Source organism: Tetrapisispora phaffii, chromosome 8, assembly GCF_000236905.1.
Source record: "Tetrapisispora phaffii CBS 4417 chromosome 8, complete genome".
Classification (NCBI taxonomy): Eukaryota; Fungi; Ascomycota; class Saccharomycetes; order Saccharomycetales; family Saccharomycetaceae; genus Tetrapisispora; species Tetrapisispora phaffii.
Genome location: NC_016527.1, coordinates 557,656 through 581,566, shown reverse-complemented (window position 1 = coordinate 581,566; position 23,911 = coordinate 557,656). Strand labels below are relative to the sequence as shown.

The window sequence follows — 23,911 nt, the reverse complement described above, 5'->3', positions numbered from 1 at the left end:
ACCCGGCTGCCATTGCCGGTGCGATACCGGCGCCGGGGACGGCCACCATGCCTCTTTCTTTATTTTTGTTTTGTCAGAGCACGTGACTGCCACGAGCAATCTTTTGGAGTCACGTGCTGTATGTCCGGGTGGCCGTATTGGGTGGGACCGGCGTTGTGCTTAGCAGGAGTGCCATGCACGTGACCGTGGTTTCTCCACCTGTCCGCCGGATAAGGTCTCCTTTTATCATTGGCGGGGGCTGGAGTCCGGGTGATGCAAGGAAAGCTGGGTAACCTTACAACGAGGATGTGATTACTGCTTTCGCATATGCATCTAGTCTCCTGGTCTTCTCATTTCTGATCTCATATTTATTATTCTGTACTCATGGCTATATACATATACATACAATACATATGCACAACGATAGGCAGGTAAAACCAGACCTTATTATATAAACGCGCTTTTTCTTTCTTCTTCAACACGTCTTTCTGGAAAGACCCTATAACCTTTATTTTCTCTTCTGAAGATGCTGTATCTCCAACTGATCTCATGAGCAAACAGCTCACCAAAGCCAAGCATTAGACCATTGATAAACGGTAATAACAGGTTGATCGAACACGATCTGACAAATCTCACTAGCTGCTGTGGTTGACCGTCCTTTTCCATCACCGTAGAGAGCGTGAATACGTGCGTGTGTGTATGCTTGGTAGTCGGCACCTCTTATCTTAATAGTGAGTCCGCTCTCCTTCTCTCTTGTATCCCCACCTAACCACTAGACAACCAAATCACTTCGTAAGAGTGCTTGGTGCCTTTATCTTAGTTCTGGTTCGATGTAACAAGTGATCGCGTGCGGGCCTGTAAACGTATTTCGTAGGTGGTGATGTGGTGTTTACCCGACATTTGCCTCGACCTTTTCAGAAAAAGTGAAGATTTAGTCGTAGCCGCCCAGAGGAAGCGATGGCCCAATTTTTTCGTTTTTCAACTTTTTCAACTTTTCCCACTTTTTCACAATTGTTATATAAGGCAAATGGCATGAGAGATAGATGGATGGTAATCTTTTTAAGAAACGAATAGTTGGGTCTTTCGTTTGGTTACAAGATTTACTCAAGACTATTGGAAAAGTAATCAGTTATTAAAAATACTATTCCAAAGGTTTTAAATTTTGTTTGTTTGTTTTTTTTGGAAGAGAAATAGGTTATAAGCGATTCCTACGCACTCTGGTCGAGTTTTTGGGATGCAAATCAGATATTTATAATTACTGTGATTGTCCAGTCAATTTTTCCATACAAAAAAGATAATAACACATACCTCACAATGGAAGTAATTCCACTTTCTGGTGCTGAATTGAAGAATAACAGTTATCAACTCGGGATAAAGATGTTAGAACTAAATGCATTACATGATATTAAAGAAGAAGAAGATATAGAGTTGACTCAGTTGAATAGCAACGTCTCGTCTATATGTAGTCGACAGATGCCTTTGGCAACTTCACCACCTCTCACGGCCCATGCAAACACATCTACGGAGAGTATAGCATATTCAACTAACGGCGCTAATGATACAGTCCTGATACACAATGAAACTTTTAATAATGATAACAGCGTACAGTTAGTGACAAGTAATAGTAAAGATGAATTGAATCTGCTCCCGCCATTACCAGATAACTCACGTAATGATGATGACATAAGTAGCAATAGCAATACTAATAGTAATGAAATGAATATGAGTAATAATATCCAAAATATGAAAACAATCTTAGCTGAAAATAATGAAAACGTGAATATACATAGTAATGATATAAAAAATTATGAAAATTTGCAAAATGATGTAGCGGGACTAGGTTTGAATATAGCAGATTTAGATCAAGCTTTGCATTCACCTAGAAATTATAGTGAACAACATTTTATCAATTCAACTAGTGATTCGGATAGTAATGATATCCTTGATCCAGAATCCATAGCGGAGACTTCTTTTGATTTATCGAAAGCATTAAAAATTCCACAAAATTTCAACATACAACAACAAGGTATCAATTCTCCATTGAGTGGTAATAATATCCTTAACAGCACAGATATCCTGTCAGATGTCAATAACTCCGTTAACAGCAATCCATATGATATGAATACTGCATCGAATAATCTTAACATAAACAATAATAATGGTACATTGTCTCCAATAATAACAAGTCCGAGGTTACTCTTGAAGAAAAAATTCTCAAATGTTATGTTGAATTCAAATAGCGGTAACATTGCTAATTCAAATATTCCAGATGATGGCCAATCATTTCAACCTATTGAATTTCCAATAACATCATCACCTGCTGATATTGAACACTCCCACTCGTCATCGTCATCGTCACACGACACTAGTACTATTGCAAGTGTCATAAAGCAATCTAGAAATCCATCAAGAAAAATTAGTATAGGAAGTAGCCACTCCATTTCGACTAACAATTCAATGAATATACATTATAAAAATTTGAACCAAGATGATTTATTATACAATCTGCCAATTAGAACAAATGGAAATCCAATTGAAAATATCTATCGTACACGTTCTGACTCTACTTCTTCTTCAATGAAGCATATGTTAGAATCTGCTCCTCTAGAAAGTTCCTCAAGTGAGAAACGCCCGCCATTACTTAAAAGAGCCTCCAGTGCATTGCTAAGAAAGACGTCGATGATACATATTTCAAACTCTAATAGCGTGCAAAATAATAATAATATAAAAAATGATATTTCAGCTTCCCCTTCAATGAGTACAGCCTCGAGCTTTGAACCACCAACTTTTGAACAATTATCTGATAAATTAAATTACATTGCTCAGACAACTTCTAATACTAATAACCCCAATTTTGATTTACAATCAATAACATCTTCATCGTATCTCAGTAGAAAAGATGATATTTCTAGAAATCCATCAATAGGTTCAAGAGTTAAGAGAAGTTTCTCAAGAATTATTAGCAACGGTGGTGACTCAGTTAGAAGAGTTGTTTCGAACTCTAATTTAAGAGATGAATCTCCATCTCCAATATACATGAAAAACTCAAACCTATCTAGTTTGTCCACCAATCATATAAATAGTAGCGAGCGTATATCCAGTATGCCTGTACGACTTTCAGGTTCTGGTAGAAATGCATCAATGCCCTCTAATTATCGGAGAATCGGGTCGCATGGTGCTGGCATCACAAGGAGTTTTTCAGCTACTGATGCTATCAAAACATCCAGCACCAACATTTCAGATTCAAGGAGTTCATCGGGCAGAAGTAAATCCAGCAGAACAGGATCACTAAAAGCCAGTTCTTCTAACAATGGTTATGAATCTAACAGAAACAACCTTAATAACAATATTTCCCAAGTTCCTGACCTAAGCAAGTTAAATATCAATGCATTGAAAGTCAATGTTGAGAAGATTACAAAGTCTGTACCGGTGATCTCTGTCACTGACGATTTCAGTTCAAAACATTCTAATAATTATCAAATTCAATCCAATATACGTTTTGACGAAGTCTACTATGGTAAGGCCAACAATGAAGAAAACGTAATTGAAAGGACTAGTTCACCGACGGATGAAAATGGTAAACTTCCTGAGAAATTGAAAGAGTTGACCATCAAAGAGTACATAAATTTACTGATAAAACAACAAGATGTTGAAGATAGACGTTTGCAATATCTTGAAGAGAGTTTTTCCAAATCCGGATGGTCTTCAGCAAATGACCTGGAATTGTTAAGAATGAAGAGAGTTGCAATAAATAAAAAATGGGCTGATAGGATATCATTCTACCAAAACAAACTCGATGCATAGTGAGAGTATGTCCTACATTGTCCTCAAAATCATATTTTGCTAATACACGTTTACTATTGTTTTCATGCTACAACGTGTGAAATAAAGAATCAAAAGAAACTAAATAATCACAAATAACAGTTGATATTTTACTGATATTTTATAAAATATTATATAGAGCTACCAATTTGCATAGACATTTTTATTATAATCATTGTCCATTGTGATGAATACAACCACTTAACAATGACAGCACAAAGTAACGATATTTTTTCCCCCGTTCTAACAAATAATAAATGTCATCGCCGCTTCCACAGATAATAGATACAATGCGACTTTTATAGAACCGACGTCCATCCTTGTTTAATGTAACCATGCTTTGTCTCACTAACTTTAAATATTTCTAGGCATAGTTTTCCGCCCAAGCCATCATCGTCAATAATCTCGAGACAATGAACTTCGAAAATGCAATATATATATATTTTCTGCAAGATCCACAGAGAGAAAGGTCCGCAGAAAGTGCTCGATGAACCGGATCTGGAAAAAAAAGAAAAAACAAAAGCAATCAAAAAAAAATTCGTTTTACGTTCAATGTAAAGATGTGTAATACAGGTGTGGGTGGGAAGAAAACTCCGCAGAACGGCGGTCTCCATTCCAGATCTCATATTCCGCTTGTTTGGCGATGTTTTTCCGGTGGTGAACGAAATGGCCTACAGTTAAGTCTAGTAAGAAATAAGTGGTTTTCTGATTATTAATACACTAATACACTAAGATTCGAAGTGGTTAAGTGTTAGCTTTCGTATGTGTTTCGAGATGTTTAAAGAACTAATAAGGAATTAATTTTGATGGTGGATTATGGAAAGAGAGTTATATTGGTTTAAAATTTTCATGTTTTTTTTTCCTCATTAGAGATAACATGATCCATCTCATGATAATAAATGATCATAAGAAGCTTGAAAATGATGATAAAAATTTGTCTTATTTCTTCAATTCTGTTGTTTTACAACATTTGCCAAAATATTTTATGTAATTATATATAAAGGACACGTAAATTTGAATTGTTTCAACCATGTGGATACTTTCCATATTATGGTTTCAACTGTATTCTGTACTTGATTAAAAAATATAAACACATCAGCGATTTTTAGGATTGTGTTTTGATTTGTAAACAAGGAATCTTCCATTTTCTATATATTCAGATTAGCCCAAATATACACGTGCGAAATGAACTTTGTCAGCGGATTTAAGCCAGAGGCTTTAGGTAACACCAACTTGTTCAAGCCAATGAAGATTGGTAACACTACCGTCAAGCACCGTGTTGTTATGCCACCTTTATCAAGAATGAGAGCTAACGAAGACCACGTTCTAGACAAGGACTGGACCATCAAGTACTACGACCAACGTTCCAAGAGAGAAGGTACCATGATCATTGCTGAAGGTGCTTTCCCATCTGCTCAATGTGGTGGTTACGCCGGTGCCCCAGGTATCTGGTCTGCTGAACAAACTGCTCAGTGGAAGAAAATCATTCAAAAGGTCCATGACAACAAATCTTTTATGTGGGTCCAATTATGGGTTTTAGGGAGACAAGCTCCACCAGCCAACATGGCCAGCGCTGGTTTACGTTTTGATTCCCCATCTGATCTTCCATACCAAAATGAAAAGCAAGAGGCTGCCGCTAAGGAAGCTGGTACTGTTCAACATGGTATCACTAAGGATGAAATTAAGCAATACGTTGCCGACTACGTTAACGCTGCTAATAATGCTATTGCTGCCGGTGCTGAAGGTGTTGAAATTCACTGTGCTAACGGTTACTTATTAAATCAATTCTTAGACCCAAAATCTAACAAGAGGACTGATGAATACGGTGGATCTATTGAAAACAGAGCTCGTTTCCCATTAGAAGTCGTTGACGCTGTCATTGCTGCTATCGGTGCCGAAAAGGTTGGTATTAGATTCTCCCCATACGGTATCTTTGGTGACATGTCTGGTGGTGACAACCCAATGTTGATTTCTCAATTCTCCTACATCATTGGTGAATTAGAAAGAAGAGGTAAGGAAGGAAAGCGTATCGCTTATGTCCATGTTGTCGAACCATTAGCTACTGATTTCATGTTAACTGAAGGTGACGGTATCTTAGAAGGTGTCACCAACGACTTCGTTTTCTCTATCTGGAAGGGTCCTATCATCAGAGCTGGTAACTTATCCTTAAACCCAGCTATTGTTAGAGAATACGTCAAAGATGATAGAACTTTAATTGCATATGGTAGATATTTCGTTTCCAACCCAGATATAGTCGACCGTGTAGAAAAAGGTTTACCTTTAAACAACTACGATCAACCACACTTCTACACCATGACTGCCGAAGGTTACATTGACTACCCAACGTATGATGAAGCTATTAAAGCTGGCTACAAATAAGAAGTTCATAAATAATTTATGAAAATAATTATTAGAATGTTTGAGTAATTGTAGTTTTATGAAAAAAATTATTATATGTACGAATAAAATAACATCACATTTATTATAACATCTTCGAACCATGCCATAAAACCAGCCTTAAAATATTTCATTTCTTGAAAAGAGTTTTACGAAAGATCTCTCTGCCGAAATAAACCTTGACAAAATGCAATTTACCGCTTTTGATTATATATATTTACAGCTAAACAAATGTAACACGGCTTCAAAATACAATGAATTGAACATTAACATAAAGTTTGTCCATCATACTCTGTTCTTACATCTGAAAATGTAATAACGTGTCGATAATTAAATCTGATCTATGGGCTTCGTTTACCACAACAATCTCGTAAACGTCATAGTAATGGTGATAATTCCCATGGTTTTCTTAAACCAAACCATAAGAAATAAAAAAAGATAAAGATTGTGAAAGATAAACATCTAAAGGTGTCAAATTAAAATACTTAATAACAAGTTCTTTATATACTAATAAATTTAAAATTTTATGTAAAGAATTCCGCAAAGCGTTACCCGACGTTTAACGGAGAAGCACTATTCTTCACTTAGGGTTCTCAAGCAATCAAGTTACACTTACAGTATATGTTGACATTGACTTAGATCAGTCTAAGGTTAAAAATATGCAACCATGTCTTCATAGATATAAAAATTGTTTCTTTTATTTCTTTAGTATTATCACAACTATGAAAATCGGAGAGATATTTCCTTGTTTGAGTGACCATCATTAATCCAGTACTCATTTCCTTTTGTCTTATATATCATAATATTTCTCTCATTTCTGGATCAAAGACATCTGAATTATTCTTAAGCTCATCTTCATCAGCAAAATTTAAGTAAGCTTGGTCTCCCATTGCTCTTGGTTGTAAAAATAGTTTGATTACAAAAATAAATGCCACTATTATTGATATACCTGCAACTATGATGAATACAACACCTAATGATATATTCCTACCACCAGTTTCTGTGATTGTAGTTAAAACAAATGACTTAGTTCCTCCATAAGACTTAATCGGGTAATTATCAGTAATTTCCATTATATATGTGCCTTGATACAATTCATCTTGTTCATTTTTTAGAGCTAATTTATAAAAGTCAGGTTGACCTGCAGTCCTCATCCAAACTTGTAATTCTTCCCAAGTACTTAAATCTGGGATATTGTCATCAGTATAGCCATCTGGAAATTTCTTTATCCAATTAGGAGGAGGAGCAATCTCAGTGGCGTTGTATTTAGTCTTCTTGTACCTTTTACGATCTGTTTTCCATGCTATCTTCTTGTTTGTTAAATTATATGAATTCGCCTCACCATCTTCATTTTGAAGAGTAGTAGAGAAAGTATCATTAAACATAGAATTAGCAATTAGACCACATGGGTAAACAATTTTTTCGTCTCTTTCTCTTAGTGGTTTACAACTATTAACTATATCATCCAGTTTTACAGCATGACCTTTAAGTTGATTCCAATCTCTAGAATCCACATATCTACGGTGATTTTGGTGGAAGTTAGTCAATTTATAATAGACATATATAGACTTATCAATATTATTAGGGACTTCGAATTTTATCTGACATATAACGTCCCCATCGGAAGACTCACCTAACTTCCATAATGGTCTTGACTCTACCCTGCTTTTAAAGTGATAATTTGCTAATTTATGTGGAATTTCAGTAAAATTACTAGTAGTAGCCAAACTAGAGCAATCTGTGTAATTTATTGTTACATCTTGAACGCTTAATGGACTAATAATCAAACCGACGCCCGCAGGAGTAAATATACAAGCGATCATTATCAATAAGGGAAGTACAGTTCTTGGATTAAGGATTGGTTGCCATGATTTAAGCCTCTGTTGTCTGAATGCTGTATTTGGTGGCCTGTTAGATTTGACTGCTGATTCTTCAAATTCTGAATCCTCACTTATAAATGGAATCAATGTCTTAAATTTTGACGTGATATTCATAATTGTGTTATATTATTGATTTTAAGCTGTCTGTCCAATAGCATACTTAACTCGCTATTTCTTTTCAATCAAACTGTCAAATATCATTTTATAAATAGCAAAACCCTTATAACAGTAATTCTCATTTTAAGTATTCATTTAATTACGTTGCTTTATTATCAGTTACTTCCCAATACTATGAAGTCAAATTTCATTACAGGCGCAGACGAAATTGACAAATTTAGAAATTCGATGAGCCTGTTTTTATTGCTGCAGTGGATACAATTTAAATAATATTTAAAAATAATTTATTATTATTATATAATATATCTATGCATTATAAGTATAAACAAATTAAAGCTTTATTTTAATTTTACAAAATTGGAATAGGTGGAGCTTGAATTGTGTTTTCAACAGCATCAACCTTCATATTCCCGGATGTTTGAGAGAGAATTTTGATGATCTTTTCAATTTCTGGAACAGATTTAACACAGTTTAAGTCAATTAATTTTGTATCTTTATTATGTAACAATTCCGTGAACAATACAGTAACACCCCATGGATGAGGTTTATTGACTATAATTCTTTCTAACAGATTACGTAAAATAATTTCTTGAATCTCAGAAGTCTTTTCACCCCAATCTTGAGAATAAAAAAATTGTTTCAAAACGTAACTGAACCAATAAGTGTGTATATTCGGATATCTTAATTGTTCAACGATTGCTTCTGTCAATTGGGATTTTAATTCAACGGAACCTTCATTAATTAAATCAAATAACAAAGTGTAATATGAGGATTTTGTGTTAAAAATGACATTAGATGATGTCTTTTCATTGTCAATGCCAACTTCGACACCAATATGTAACACAATGGCGCGTACTAATTTAGTATCAACTGCAACATAATCGTAACCAACACCATTTTTCATAACATATTCCTTTTTATGCACAGCATTTAATATAGTTTTGAACAATGAATTAGAAGGAATACGCAAGTAATTATCAACAGGCTTCTTGAAAACGTGAAGATCAAGAACTGGGTCGTAGAATACCGATGGGTTTTTTTGGCAATCTTCAATATCTTTCATCTCTAGCTGTGGGTTATATGGATTCGGAATAAACATCTTCTTTGGTACAGCAGAAAGTATAACATTCTTCAATTGAACATAAGATGCTGTTAAATGAGATAATAATTCATAATGATTCTCAATTAAATATTCTGGTTGATCATTTGATATTCCCAGCATAACACGCAATGTACCCTTATAAACGACAGAAATGGCATTTGAAATACCTTCTTTTTCAGTATATTGATCCAAAAATTTAAATAAGGCAATTATTAATAGTGTTAGATTCTCCCAACCTTTATTCTCTGGTAAACGTAACATAACAGGTAAAAACATTCTATGAGATAGTAAGGTGATAAAAGCAAATGAAAATCCTGGGTAGGCCAATGGTTGCAGGGCTAGTAAATAAGTAGAAAATATTTCATAAAATTCAGAATCGAATTTTATAAATTCATTTCTAATTTTTGCATCGTTGATGTTGACAAAATTATGACCACGAAGTTTGGACCATTCAGATAACATATTGGAGAATAGTCTAAAATACGGCCTTTCGTTGAATGTAGAACCTGTTTGTTCATGATCTTTAGTGAAAACTAAGATGATAACACTAAAAATAATATGAATAAATTCAGATATGGAAATAGTTTCGAAGACCTGATACGTTATTAAACAAATTATCAATTTTGTTAATGCGTCGATAGAAACAAACACTTCACCAGTTGGGTCACTTTCTTTAAAAATCGAAATAGATAATTCTAAAGACGCTTTCATCATCTTCGTTAAATCTGCGGTGTTTGATAATACTCCTTTTTTCAATAACTGTGTAATAAATACAACAGTAATTTCATCATTTGGTTCGACTTCTTCAAGTAGCTTAACCCATTCAGTGAATATGGCATGATATTTTTCAGTTTCCGAAATTTTAACTTCTGGACCTATTGGTATAATTCTTCTTGACTTATATTCATCTAAAAATGATCTAACATTTTCGTCGTTAATCAGCGATAAGGCCTTAACTGTCTTTACAAAGTCCATTCTCATCATGATTGATACATCTGAAAGGATATTTTCCTGCAACAATTTAATTGTAAACATTACTGCATTTTCAATCTTGTTATTTATTGCAACAGATAGCATTGTATCCACATCACTACCTATGATCAAGTTTACATGTAGTAATGAATTAATAACCAAAGTGTTAAATTTTCTGCTGTCAGGGGCATATATCAACCACCAGATTACATCTTTTTTGGCAAGTGCAGATAGAGAACATAATTGTTCCAAAAATATAGATAATACTTCTCTACACAGCGGACTGTCACTAGTAGCAAATAAACTGTTTACTACAGCCTGTGCCACTTTCAATGCTAATTGATCCCTTTGTAAACTATTGTCAATAAACGATAATATTTGAAGAATAATTTGTTTAATCGGATTTTGTTCTTCTAAATCCTTTAAACCACTCTTATTGGAATTTTCTTTGATTTGAATAACCAAGCTATCCATCAATTGAACTAGCACACGATGAACCTGTTCGATATCACCAGGAATTTGCCCATTAACTTGAGGTTGCATTCCTGCAGCATAATTTTGAAATATTTGTGGTTGCTGCTGCTGCTGCTGATTTATATTCAAATTTTGTTGTGGCATATTTCTTTGTTGGTTATTGATCCCAACTGGTGCGCCTGGTGGAATCGATACATTGTCGTTGTTTATCTTGAATTTACCGAAGTTTTCGTAAATTCTGAATTGTTGAGGAGTTACACCAGCGGTTTTTAAACCTAAAGGCTCAGGTAATCCTAATGCATATGGATTAGCATTTGGACTTAAAAATGGTTGGTCAGATCTTCTGTCTTTATGATAATGACGTATGGCAATTTCTTGCATCAAATGTTCTCCGATTTCTTGCATAGCTCTATCCATAGCAGCATTTTCAATGATTACTAGGGCAATTCCAACATTTTCATCGATAGCTTTTTGCAACTCTTCCATTGGTTGTGCAATTAACGATGTCAAATTTGGAGCCAATGATTGAGTTGTAGTGCGGATATCATCTTTCAATAATTCAATTGAGGTGGTGCGGGCTAAACTCTGCGCCAACTGTCTGACCATAGTAATGGCTGCAGCCTTAAATTTTGAATCGTCGACTTCTGTTGCAAAATCTTTCGAAACTATTCTTGTTGTTGTTACCACTGCAATACTTGCTGATTTTTCAATTGCTGGTGGAAGAATCTCACGAACGGATTTTGCAATAGCCATTCTAAATACACGTCTTAAATCAGGATGTGTGACGAAGAGAGTTGAACCGACAAGATTGGAAAATAACTCATCATTTGAAGTACCAACCTCAGATTGGCTTTGTTGTTCACCTTGAAGATTGTTATGCGGGATACTGGATTGCCTATTTTGAATAGATACATTATGATGTTGATATTGTTGTATTGTTGCCATTTGCCTTTGTTGTTCAATATGCCTTTGTTCGACTGAAACATTATTCAAACTACCTGCTAATTCTTCTACAATATCAATATTTTCCAAGTAATGTGATTCTTCTATTTCCGCTAAAGATATGGAGAGTAATTTGAATAAGACTTCCACTTCGAACGTTAAACTTAATTTCCAATTTGCTTTCTTATTCAACTCCGCCAATAGCATCAGAATACCCATAGTCCAAGCATTAGGTGGTGCAAATATTTTTGAATCAATTACATTAGCAATGATTTTACAAACAAATGGAACAATAATTTCCAATCTATTATTTTTATGTGCATCTAAAAGAAGCTCACGAATAGCAATATTCTTATGTCTTATTGGTTTGTCGACACCTAAAGTAATTCTACCCAACCATGATGATAAACTTTTCAAAGCGTTCTTATCAATTGAACTGACTTCCTTAGTTGATATTAACAGCAGTAATTGTTTCAATGTCGTATTTAACATATATTCATATAGTACATCTGAATCAATAAACGTAATGATTTTGCTGTATAACGAATGATAATTAGGTTCTGTTATAGCTCTTTGAGTGACTAGGTAATGTGAAAACCAGGAAGAATATGCAGGTTGTAACAAAGATTTAATATTATCAATTTTAGAATCAAAATTTTCTTCGGTCATGTTGTTAACTAAAAATAAGATTTTTTCAATGGTATCTTTTGAAGGATTCTCTTGTGGTATACCAGTGACTAATTCTTCAACAAAAAAATACTTGATAGGGATATATTCAACTTGATGTTTTTGATTCGGTCCGGTAGTAGCAGCACGTTGATCTAGTAACGCAGCTGCTTCTGCAACTGCTTGATAAACCTGAGGTTGTGTTTGCAATCCTGGAATTTGGGTGATTAAATCTTTACAATATTGTGGATAATCAACCAAACGCATTTTAAATGCATATATAGCTTGAATTGCAAATTTAAACATTTTTGATTCTGGTCCTTCTTTTGCGAAGTTCAAAATAACCTTGAATGCAACATCTAATACAAATCCTCTTAATAATTGAAATAATATAATTGATCCAAATAGGACTGATGTAGTAGCTAATGCATCCAAAGGATAATCTTTGAAAAATGTCGATTCAGCTAAAACTGCATGCGTCATACAAGTAAACAAATCTTGGTCCCTAGAATTGTCACTATCTCTTAATTTCCTCAAAAGATCGATGATATCTTTGATACTTAGTTCATTACTATACATCTGCTGAAGATAGCTTTGCATTTCTGTTTCAACTTCTGCTGGAATTGGAACCAAATCCCCATTTTTCAAAATGGCGTCATCATTACCGTAACCAAAATTGATTATTCTAGGGAATACAATAATAATGGATAATTGGATTTTTTCAAACATTTGGCGTTCTTGAGGATTCATAGGCAAGTTCATTAATTTAGTAATGATTTTATGTAACGAAGAAATGTCGAAAACCCTAGACTTTCTATCCAGTGTATTGTTATCATTCATAGAACATATTTTTTCCAAATAATCCAATACACCAGCAACTGAATTGATATTCAAATTTTTATCAATATATTCATCAAATCCTTTCCAACCTACTTGTGTTGCGGCGGATAGTATTTTAATGGACTCTCCTACCTCCATTTTATTGATTATAAAATTTAGTTTGTTTTCTTCGTTTAATATGTTGATAAAATTTGAAATTAATAATTTATCATTATTAGCAATAGAAGATGTAATTTCTACAAGTTTTTCACTGTTATTATCTATAGTATTAAGCTTCTTAATAAGTGATTTCATAAAAACTTGATTCTTTTCATAAACTTGTAAAGCTAAGGTAACCAAGAGCTCATCAATGGTAGCCTTATTTTCAGTTAATAGAACAAATTTTTTATAATCTAAAATCAATGCAAGTGCTAAAAATTCTGGTACGTTATTATAATCTTGGAAGAAAAAATCTTGATATAATGGTAATTGTTCATTCTCTGCCATTTCATCTCGTAACAAAAATATTTCTAAGTTTAAAGAAGCAATTGACTTGAAATACAATAATGACATTTTTTGATTTAAGTCTAGATCATTTGGAAGATCGTTAGTGGTAGTAATTACTGGTTTCATATCTTCTAGTCCTAATAAGTTAAAACATCCTTCGGATATAGACCATTTATGCAACAAATAAGCTATGTCTAATTTACAATTTAAGTCCCAGTCACATTCCAAAAATTCATCAATTAATGCACCTGAACGTAAGATTGAAAAAACAGAACTTAATGAAGCGTTTGATAGTTTTACCTTTTTATTGTTTAAAAAATACTTCGTTGACATCAGATTAAAGACACGATTCCAATTGATTTTATTATTGGCAGTGTCAACGATAGCCTGTGAAACACATTCACCAATTTTAGTAGCATCACCAATTTTGTTTAATGGAGTTAACCAACTATTATTCAGATTAGATTGAAGGCCATTTTGGGAACCTGGGGCTAAGATTTCTGATAATATTAATGCAATCATATCATTCAAACTCTCGCCATCTAACGAGTATAATAGATCAGATAGATTGGAGACCAATGTCTCGAGATTTGTTTCCGTGATAAAACTTTGAAAATTTTTAAAATTATTCATATCAAATGTAGTTTTAGGTTTCCTTTCTAATTAATTGAATAACAAGATATAATATATCGTGAATTTGACTTTCTTATTATTATTGTGGGTACGATCCTTGTATTCTTGAATATCCTTAATGAAACCTCTTAAAAAAGTGGTTCTATTTATATACAGGAAATATGTGCTTATTTTGCTCTATTTGGATTCAACCAGTAGAATTATTGGAACATTAATATGTTTACTGTCACACTAGATAAGTGAATATTATTTATTTGATATCTTCTTAATATTATTGTATTTCGTTTGTTATTTATGTTAAATTTTTATTAATTGTGGGAATTCCATAATATAAAGAAATTTTAAAAATTTATGGATAACCTTTACCGTAACAAGTGATTTAAGTATTCTTACTTACAATAATCTCATTGCCAAATTAATTAATTAGTGCTTTAAGTAATAACTCTTTACAATAGTTCTTATTGTTTTAGTAACTATAGATATCATTATATTAGAAGTCAACAAAATTTGATAGTGAACATTGATTGAGCAAATTGGTTGAGAAACTTCTTAAATTTATAATATCTGTGACGCTCATGTCAAAACAGCCTATTATAAGTAGATTTTTTAAATCTGTTAAGAAATCAAAAAATGATGCAATAGAATTGTCTGTTAGTGCAAATAGTGCGATGCCAGAACCTATACTAATTGATATTTCAAATGAAGTTAAAGATGACAGAGTATCGTCAGATTTACTACGATCAGGGAGCTCAGAAGACACCGAAACAAGAAATAGTTCGATACATGTTACGTCACTAAATGATACAGAACTTTCTAATCCCACTGATGATCTCATAACAGAAGAAGATGAAATTATCAAGGAAACAGATAAAGTAGAAAATATTTCTAATGGTCAACGTTCTTCTACCTTTTTAAAGACGCTTAATAATATTATGTCAAAGAGAAAAAGGGTTACGAATGAACATATTGATGAAATTGATGAACCTTCCACTGAAGCAGCTGAAGGTAGTTATAATACCAAAAAGAGTAAAAAAACTAATACCGATCAATTGACACCATTAGATAAACAAATAAAAGATATAAAAATCAAAAATATGGATAAAGTTTTAATAGTTCGTGTCGGTTATAAATACAAATGTTTTGCTGAAGATGCTATCATCGTCAGCCAACTGTTACACATTATGCTTATTCCTGGAAAACTTAGTATAGACGGATCCAACCCACAGGATAAAAATTACAAACAATTCGCATACTGTTCATTTCCTGATATAAGACTGAAAGTTCACTTGGAAAACTTGGTGCACCATAATCTCAAAGTAGCGATAGTAGAACAAACAGAAACAAGCGCTATTAAAAAAGTTCTCCCCTCTTCCAAATCTTCCTCAGTTTTTGAAAGACAGATCACTGGTGTGTTTACAAAAGCCACGTTTGGTGTTAACTCTACATTTACAAACCTGAGAGAAAAGTTTGTTCTTGGCCATAATAATTCAATATGGATTTTGAAATTAAATCTCGTTATAAATGAACTAAACTTAAAAAATAATGATCTATTTGAGTTTTTTCTGATCTCAGTAAATCTAAACAGTGGAGAAGTTGTGTACGATTCCTTTACTGAGCCAATTAATAGACTCGAAAAGTTCGAAACACGTTTACTGCATTTAAACCCTGTTGAAGTTCTAACTACAGAAGAATTTCCTGAATTAATTTCTAAAAAGTTGAAAGGTAAGGAATGTTCCATAATAAAACAGTCTAAAGATATACCTAATGATATTGTTCCTACGAAAGAATTAGATGAAATAGTCAAAGGAAATGACATGAAAGATGTGTTTCGCTCGTTACTTTATCACCTTTATTTTTATTTAACGGAATATAATAATCAGAATATCCTAAAGCTTCCAACTAACTACAAGCATTTTCTGACCAACTCCTCATTTACATTAGATAAAAACACAATTCAAAGTTTAGATATATTCTCTAATGACTGTGGTAAAGGATCTTTGTTTTGGTTATTAGATCATACAAGAACTGCATTCGGATCCAGACAATTAAGAGATTGGGTTCTACATCCCTTAACAAACCAGGTATTAATTGAAGAAAGGTTAAATTCAATTGAAGCATTAGTTACTGAAATAGAAAATATTTTTTTTGATTCTTTAAATAATCTGCTGAAAAATACACCAGACATATTGAAGACCATCAACCGTATATCATATGGTATTACATCAAGAAAAGAAGTATATTACTTCCTCAAGCAGATGAAACAATTTTATGATCATTTTCAGGTTCATAACGAATTTTTGAGTAGTGAAGTAATTAATGAAAATGGTTTGATTAACAAAAAGTCACCATTTCTTTTTAATTTATTTAAAACTATAAATGAAAATTTACTAACTTCAAGAATACCTGAATTATTAGCTATGATCAATATTTCAGCAGTACTAGATAAAGATCCTAAAATACAAGTGTGTGAGTTTTTTAACCTTAATAACTATTGTAATTCGGAGAATATGACGAGTATTCAAAGGGAAATAGGCTCGATCAAGAATGAACTACAAGAAGAACTACAAAATATAAAAAATATTTTGAAGAGACCACATTTATCATTCAAAGATGAAACAGAATACCTAATTGAAGTAAGAAATACTCAAGTAAAAGGTATACCAGCTGATTGGGTTGTAGTTAATAGAACAAAAATGATTAGCAGATACCAAACGCCTAAAACTAAATTACTGTGTGAAAAGCTTCAATTCCAAAACGAATTATTATACAATGAAGCTAACTCTGAATACTTGTCATTTGTCAAATGTATAAATAAGGAATATACAAAGCTCCATCAAATAATTAGTAATTTTGGAGTATATGATGCGCTTCTTTCTTTATCAGCCACTTCAAATTACACCAATTATGTTAGACCAAAATTTACAGACGTACCACAGTATATTCAAGCATCAAATTCAAGAAACCCCATAATCGAGTCATTAAATTTGAATTATGTTCCGAATAATGTAACGATATCACAGAAAGAAGGTAGTTTTTTAATTATTACAGGTCCAAACATGGGTGGGAAGTCATCATATATTAGGCAAGTAGCTCTGTTGATAATATTAAGTCAAATTGGATCTTTTGTCCCCGCTGACGTGCTAGAAATTAGTATTTTTGATAATGTTCTAACAAGAATTGGAGCGTATGATAACTTGTTACAAGGTCAGTCGACATTTAAAGTAGAATTACAAGAAATATTACACATCATAAAAAACTCTACTGAAAATTCTTTATTATTACTTGATGAAGTCGGCAGAGGAACCTCAACGAAAGATGGCCAAGCTATTTCGTGGTCTTTAATAAACTATTTCGTAACACTACCATCGTGCCCAGTAGTTCTATTTACTACTCATTATTCAAATCTCACAAAAAATTTATCATCAAAAGTAATTCAAAATTACTATATGGATTTTGTCGAAAGAAAATTAGAAGGAGAATCATGGACTACAGTTGTTTTCCTATATAAATTAAAGAAGGGATTGACAGATAATTCATATGGTTTAAATGTCGCAAAATTAGCACAAATTGATGCACGTATAATAAATGAGGCTCATTCTGCATCTGAAACCATGCGTGATGAAGAAGAAATTGAACCAAAGTTAAATGTTATATATACAATGAAGAATATTTTATCATCTTCACTTGATAATGCTGAAAAAGTTTCCTCTTTAATTACATTAATTGACTCGACAACAAATGAAGAAGAAAATAGTAAATAAATTTGACTAATTTTGATTATCATTTATACAATGTTAAATTTATATTACCTAAAATGGTTTTATCTATTGAAGAAACCTTTTGGAGCAGTTGTACTCAAAAAATTCTTATTCTTTTTATAAAAAATGACTCCATAAGAGTCACATTTTTTGTACGGGATTGCCGTATCATAGTTATCTTTAATCAAGGTCATTGAACTAAAATCACTGAAGGGGTCTTTCATGGGAATATCTTCATCAAGACTGACTTCACCGTCAAAGGCTTTGGTTTCAAAGTCAGTTTTAGGCTGGTCATCTTTCTTGTCAACTTTTTCTTTAGCTTTCAAAGAATTTTTCAATTCAAAACCTTCATCTGTTAGAATTGGTATCAGTGGAGGCTCTCTATTTCTCAAAAATGACCATTGTGTATTCTTGAAAAAGGGATGAGATTTGATATCTGCTGCACCTTGCTTAGAACCAAGACGCTTTATTTCATTTTTGATCAACAGTTTTTTTATCAGATCTTTCCCTGTCTTGGAAATATCATGACCTTGAAATGAGACCTGCTCTTTTATAATATTACTAAATGTTTCATTTGTATTTCTACCTTTAAATGGAGAATAACCATATAACATTTCGTAAACTAATATACCCAAAGTCCACCAATCAACAGCAGTTGTATGTCCATTTCCCCTAATAACTTCAGGTGCTATATATTCTTCCGTTCCAACAAATGAATTTGTCCTAAAGCCCTCGGATATCTTCTTTGTGTCAATGTATGCATTATTAGTTAGACTATCAATCACCGGTTCGCTATCACTTTGGGATTGTATTGAAAGATCAAAGTCAGCCAGCATAATATGACCCGACTTATGTAATAAAATGTTTTCGGGTTTTAAATCACGGTATATAAAGCCAAGTAAATGTAAATATTCTAATGCTGCTACAACCTCACTTGCATAAAATCGAGCCGCATTTTCAGAAATACACTTATTTTCTCTTGTTTGAAGTGCCCTAAAAAATTCTCCTCCCATGCAATATTCCATACAAATATATAAATAAGTCTTTGTTTGAAAAGTATGATATAATGTTACAATGAATGGATGATCACTAGTAGCTAGAATTTCTTGTTCTGTCAAAATTCGTCTTACTTTCTTCCTTTTAATCATCTCAGATTTACTAAGAATTTTCAATGCAAAAAGTTTATTTGTTTTTTTTTCACGTACCAGATATACTTTACCAATATCACCTTGTCCAAGCAATCTAACTTTTTCAAAAGATTTTGGTCCTACCTTTATTTCGCAAAATCTTTTATGATATATTTTCGCTTGTAATTTTTTTGATCTAATTGGAGCCATTTCATTATTGCGTTTTAGTATTATGTCATTGGAATCTTCATTGATATCGGAATGAAACGCATTAGTAGAACGCACAGTGTCTTCGCTATTTACAATCTTGCTGTTGTTCTCTTCTGAGAATTTTTCTGATACATTCGAATAGTTATCACTACTGTCATAGTTTCTTTCGCATTTTGGTTCAGGACATTCTTTGCCAAAGTTAATTGTAATACATGGGAACGCTACGCCACCATCCGAAATATCTGATATAGACCTGTCTCTGAATAATCTATTAGGTAATTGAGCTTGCAGTTCTTCATATTGTTTTAGATCAGATATATTACTATTTCTAGATGGGGCAAGATTGGTTGAAATGGGAGAGTAGGTATTTTTTGAACTAATATGTGAAAGAGTACGCCTTGGAGGGGCCATAGTTGCATAACTTACTGACTGTTTTCTTTGGTCCTTTCCTGAGGTATTAAATGTCGAACTCTGCATACTTTTTGTAGCGGTTCTACTAAGATCTGTGGTATAATCTGGTGTCTCATTGGAGTCATAATAAATATTAGAAATGGGAGCTGATGTAATTGAGTCAGTCAAACTTTCAGGACCCTGATGCAGACTATGCTGCGTGACTGTATGTGCTGGAACCAATGTCTGCAAATCCTTTGATTCTTTAGTACTATTGATTGATACAGTTGTAGAATAAAGGTTGTAGTCATTATTATCTGTCAAGGCTTCGACTTTGGGATCATCACCCAGTCGACTACCTGTTTCTACATCATATCGCAATTTATATTTATTATTCACATCACCACTGCTGTTACCTGGCAATTTTTTTTTCCAAGATTGTTTTATCATTTTCGAGAAAGATATGCTAGACTTATCCTCTGTATTCTGTGAAGCAGTCTTCACTTTTGTATTCCCATACTTCTTCATATTTCGTGCTCTATATAATTAAAGAGCCCTGGTAAATATCTTGTTTGTTGCAAACTTTTAACTATTTATCAATAAATTGTTAATATGATCAGCTTGAATGGGTTTAAAGTAATATATTATTTGTAAAGGTAGTATTTCCTGAATATACTTATGCTAATAAATATCAATTATTAACAAGTTAACTAGTATATTTCCTTCGGCTTGCAAAATATAAATAAATGGGTCTTCGACTAAGGATATGTTTCAAAAAATAATACACTTTTAAATAAGTAATTAGTTTCAAATGTTATGGTCGTATTGCATACTTTACATTTAAGTACATGACATTTTAAAAGGTATAAATGTAACGTTTCTAATTATTTTTTAATTTTCAACACTTTGGAATATTATTTTCCGCCCTTCTGAAAACTATATATAATCATGTCAAATGATTTCGATGCGATCCTCTTGATAGCGAGTAAGTGGGTACATGGAACGATGTCACAACCGTATATCAAATATTTAACAGTTAAATGACTCACATTGTTTTATTTTTTATTGAAGAATTAATGTCGTTATACATATAAATACATACTGGTGGTGAGAATATTTCTCTCTTCTCTCTTTGTGTGTGTTAGAAAACTGTACATATATACCGTAAGACTTATGGACGAGCAAAAAAATCAGATCTGTCATAGAGATGACTTAGTTTTCTAAAGAAACATAGTTAGCTGGGAACAGACCCTTTTCACCAGTTGTGCCATTTTCACCTAACCACCAATCATCATCAACAAATTCGATATTGATGATCTTCGTACCTTCAACAAAGGTTAATTCGTTGTCTTCGGCAGCATCGTAATCGTATTCGGCAACAGCAGTAGCCAACGCAGGTTTCTCTTGAGTTGCAACCTTTCGTGGTGGTGGAGGTGGAGCAGATGACTCCCTGGCTGGTAAAGGTAAAGTGGCTTCCGGTTCTGGCTCTTGTACTTGTTCTCTCGATGGTAAAGGTGGTGGGGGGACATCAGCTTCTTCTTCTTGTTCTGGTTCTTGCTCTTCTAGTTCTTGCTCTTGCTCTTGCTCTGGTCTAACGTTTCTAGGTGGTAGAGGTTGTGGAGCTTGTTCTTGTTCTTCATCGTCATTCCAATCATCATCGTTGTTATCTTCTTCGTCTTTTTCTGGTTCTTCATTATGCATGCCAGGTAATGGAGTTCCCGTCATCTTGATGTTTGTCTTGGAAGGTATCTCTTCTACTTGTTGCGGTTTTGAGAATGGCTTTGGTGTTATGACTTGAGGTTCAGCATTTGCGGACAATTTTTCGAATTTCGATTTTAGTTCATCGACCTCTTCTAAATGCTCTTCTGTATCTTCTTCTTGTGAAGCATTTTGTTGCTGTTGAGGTGCTTCCCTTTGAGTAGTAGTAGAGCCTGATTTAGCAGCCTTCTTTTCAGCCCAAAGCTCAGCAGGACTCTTTTCTGTCTTAAAACCCTTGACCAAGTGGTCACTGTCACTCTGGGTAGATGCAGCACCAACATTAATAGGAGGCTTGGTTCCAACTACAGGTCCGTTATGGACAAGACGTGGATCTTCTTTGGCTTTTTCTTCAGCGATGACTTTTTGTAGGTCAACTTTGCCGATTGGTTTGTAAGTGGAAGCGTTTGGTTTCAATGGATTTGCTGAGAAGTCTCTTTCTTCGACCTCTGGTTCGTCCCAATCGTCATCATTGTTAGCAGGTTTCGAGACAGCTGGTTTTGGAGTGTTGACAACAGGTGTTGGTTTCGGTTTGTTGAAGATAGGAGCTGGTTTTGAAGCAACTGAGGAACGAGGTTTAGAAGCAGCAGAATTCGAGTCTGAGGATTGGATTGAGTAACGAGCGCCTGCAGCGTCACTAATTCTCTTCAGAATGTCCCTTTCTGCCAAATCATCGGAGTCTCTAGCGGAGACTTGAACGTGGTAACTCTTTAGGACGGTGTTGGCGACGACACCGAAGTTAGCAGCAAAGGAGGCTCTTGACTTCATTGCTGCGGAATCCGGACACCAACCAATCAAGATATTTTTGCCTACATCTGAGCCTGGTGGCGTAATTCTGGCGAAACCATACTGGACTTTAGTCTCGTCGAACGAGCCCAAGAACTCTGAAAAGTCAGAGCCTGTGGTTTCCGGTAGGTACTCCTTTTGTGCGTTTGGCGAGATGATCATCCATGTTGTGTCTGGGTCTGAATCTCTGACGATTTTCTGATAGACGTCCTCGATGTCTCTTGCATGAGCGGAGCAATTGATAGGTTCCAAAGCCATTGTAGCGTGTTGAGTGTTGTACTGGGGGGATATGTGTGTGTGTGCGTGTATGGGAGAGCAGCAGAGTACAGGAGAACCCAATGCAGATATATGCAACTGTAAACGTACCTGTGGATCTGTTATAGTAACAGCATAGCAATTGAAATAATAGGGCGAATAGTGAGATTAAGTATGGGACAGGATCGCACACTGCACATAATTTCATTGCTGTGTGAAAAATGCAAAAGTGGAAAACTGGACACACAGCACAGCACCAGCGGTGAGCGCCTAACAATACGCAACATGCCTGCTCTCTGCCAGAGAGCGGATGACACCACACGCCGGGTAACACGTGTCCGCAACGCATGGACGGACGTGGCCGGCAACCCCTATTTCAGGCGGGCGCCGGTGCGAGTGCGGGTGTGACCCGCACTCGCCATAATCCGTCACGTGACAGTGTTTCTCTTCAGGACCTGGTCACGTGCCACACAGCACGCGTTGCCGGGTATCACACTGCTCAGCCACGTGACTGCGAATCCGCCAGGCTGTGCGAGTTGGCACCCAAAACAGCGCGCGATCCCGGCCAGAGAAGCTCGCGTCGAAACAGAAAGTCACCCGCCCGTGAGCGAGAAGCCGCAGCACAAACACAAACACGGACACGATAACCACTGCGATGTGGCATTCCTTCCAACGTCGCAATAGAAGCATCCAAAGGGATATGTCTGCACCAAGGTTGGAAGAACCACAGATCGTATTCTCTCTCTCTGAAACAAACAAACAGTAATGGATGATTCTCCGTTTCCGGAAGCTAGTTGGTTCAGGTTCTGAGTTCGACACTGCATTCATGTTATTGACTCGACATGTCCCGTTTTCTCTGTGTTCTTCCTGTCTTGTTCCGACGCTTTTAACGTTTAATCGTCTTTATACCATATATGTGTGTCACTGTCCCTCGAAGGCCTCACCACACTGCAAGAAGCAGCCAGCAATCCACCGGTTCAACTTCTCTCTCGCGTCGCCAGTTCTACAGACTGCGTTTTTATATAATTTAATTTTAAATTGACGTTTACTCGCTCACTGGATGTTTTCAGTTTCGTAAAATATTTTTATTGTTTTCGAAATTACATTCAATGCACTTGCATCAACTTCAAATAAATTCTATTGCATCGTATCGCTTACACTGGCTATGTTCGCTGTTCACACACACATATGTATAACTGCACTGATACTTGTTTGTTATCCTGCAGGTTATAACAATCTTTTTTCATTGCTCTAATATATATATATATATATATCTTGGTTTGCAACTAATCAATCGTATACTCATCGGATACATTGCTC

At 34.4% G+C, this 23,911-nt stretch overlaps 8 protein-coding genes across 8 annotated transcripts; 3 read left to right on the top strand and 5 right to left on the bottom strand.

Annotated features, from left to right (window-relative positions):
• Positions 1-426: 426 nt before the first annotated feature.
• On the bottom strand, positions 427-645 carry MIM1 (Mim1p; the record flags this gene model as incomplete). Its single annotated transcript, XM_003686835.1, has 1 exon — positions 427-645. One exon carries the CDS (start codon positions 643-645, stop codon positions 427-429), a length of 219 nt encoding a protein of 72 aa, XP_003686883.1.
• A 648-nt stretch (positions 646-1,293) lies between these two features.
• On the top strand, positions 1,294-3,783 carry TPHA0H02450 (uncharacterized protein; the record flags this gene model as incomplete). The annotated part of the gene is made up of 1 exon (XM_003686834.1): positions 1,294-3,783. The coding sequence occupies one exon, from the start codon at positions 1,294-1,296 to the stop codon at positions 3,781-3,783; it is 2,490 nt and encodes an 829-aa protein (XP_003686882.1).
• A 1,203-nt stretch (positions 3,784-4,986) lies between these two features.
• TPHA0H02440 (alkene reductase) lies at positions 4,987-6,180 on the top strand (the record flags this gene model as incomplete). The annotated part of the gene is made up of 1 exon (XM_003686833.1): positions 4,987-6,180. The coding sequence occupies one exon, from the start codon at positions 4,987-4,989 to the stop codon at positions 6,178-6,180; it is 1,194 nt and encodes a 397-aa protein (XP_003686881.1).
• An 815-nt stretch (positions 6,181-6,995) lies between these two features.
• On the bottom strand, positions 6,996-8,192 carry TPHA0H02430 (CDC50/LEM3 family protein; the record flags this gene model as incomplete). Its single annotated transcript, XM_003686832.1, has 1 exon — positions 6,996-8,192. The coding sequence occupies one exon, from the start codon at positions 8,190-8,192 to the stop codon at positions 6,996-6,998; it is 1,197 nt and encodes a 398-aa protein (XP_003686880.1).
• A 352-nt stretch (positions 8,193-8,544) lies between these two features.
• TPHA0H02420 (uncharacterized protein) lies at positions 8,545-14,310 on the bottom strand (the record flags this gene model as incomplete). The annotated part of the gene is made up of 1 exon (XM_003686831.1): positions 8,545-14,310. The coding sequence occupies one exon, from the start codon at positions 14,308-14,310 to the stop codon at positions 8,545-8,547; it is 5,766 nt and encodes a 1,921-aa protein (XP_003686879.1).
• A 575-nt stretch (positions 14,311-14,885) lies between these two features.
• Positions 14,886-18,071, top strand: MSH3 (mismatch repair protein MSH3; the record flags this gene model as incomplete). The annotated part of the gene is made up of 1 exon (XM_003686830.1): positions 14,886-18,071. The coding sequence occupies one exon, from the start codon at positions 14,886-14,888 to the stop codon at positions 18,069-18,071; it is 3,186 nt and encodes a 1,061-aa protein (XP_003686878.1).
• Positions 18,072-18,130: 59 nt separating this feature from the next.
• Positions 18,131-20,323, bottom strand: TPHA0H02390 (serine/threonine-protein kinase; the record flags this gene model as incomplete). Its single annotated transcript, XM_003686829.1, has 1 exon — positions 18,131-20,323. The coding sequence occupies one exon, from the start codon at positions 20,321-20,323 to the stop codon at positions 18,131-18,133; it is 2,193 nt and encodes a 730-aa protein (XP_003686877.1).
• A 684-nt stretch (positions 20,324-21,007) lies between these two features.
• Positions 21,008-22,594, bottom strand: ABP1 (Abp1p; the record flags this gene model as incomplete). Its single annotated transcript, XM_003686828.1, has 1 exon — positions 21,008-22,594. One exon carries the CDS (start codon positions 22,592-22,594, stop codon positions 21,008-21,010), a length of 1,587 nt encoding a protein of 528 aa, XP_003686876.1.
• Positions 22,595-23,911: the final 1,317 nt, after the last annotated feature.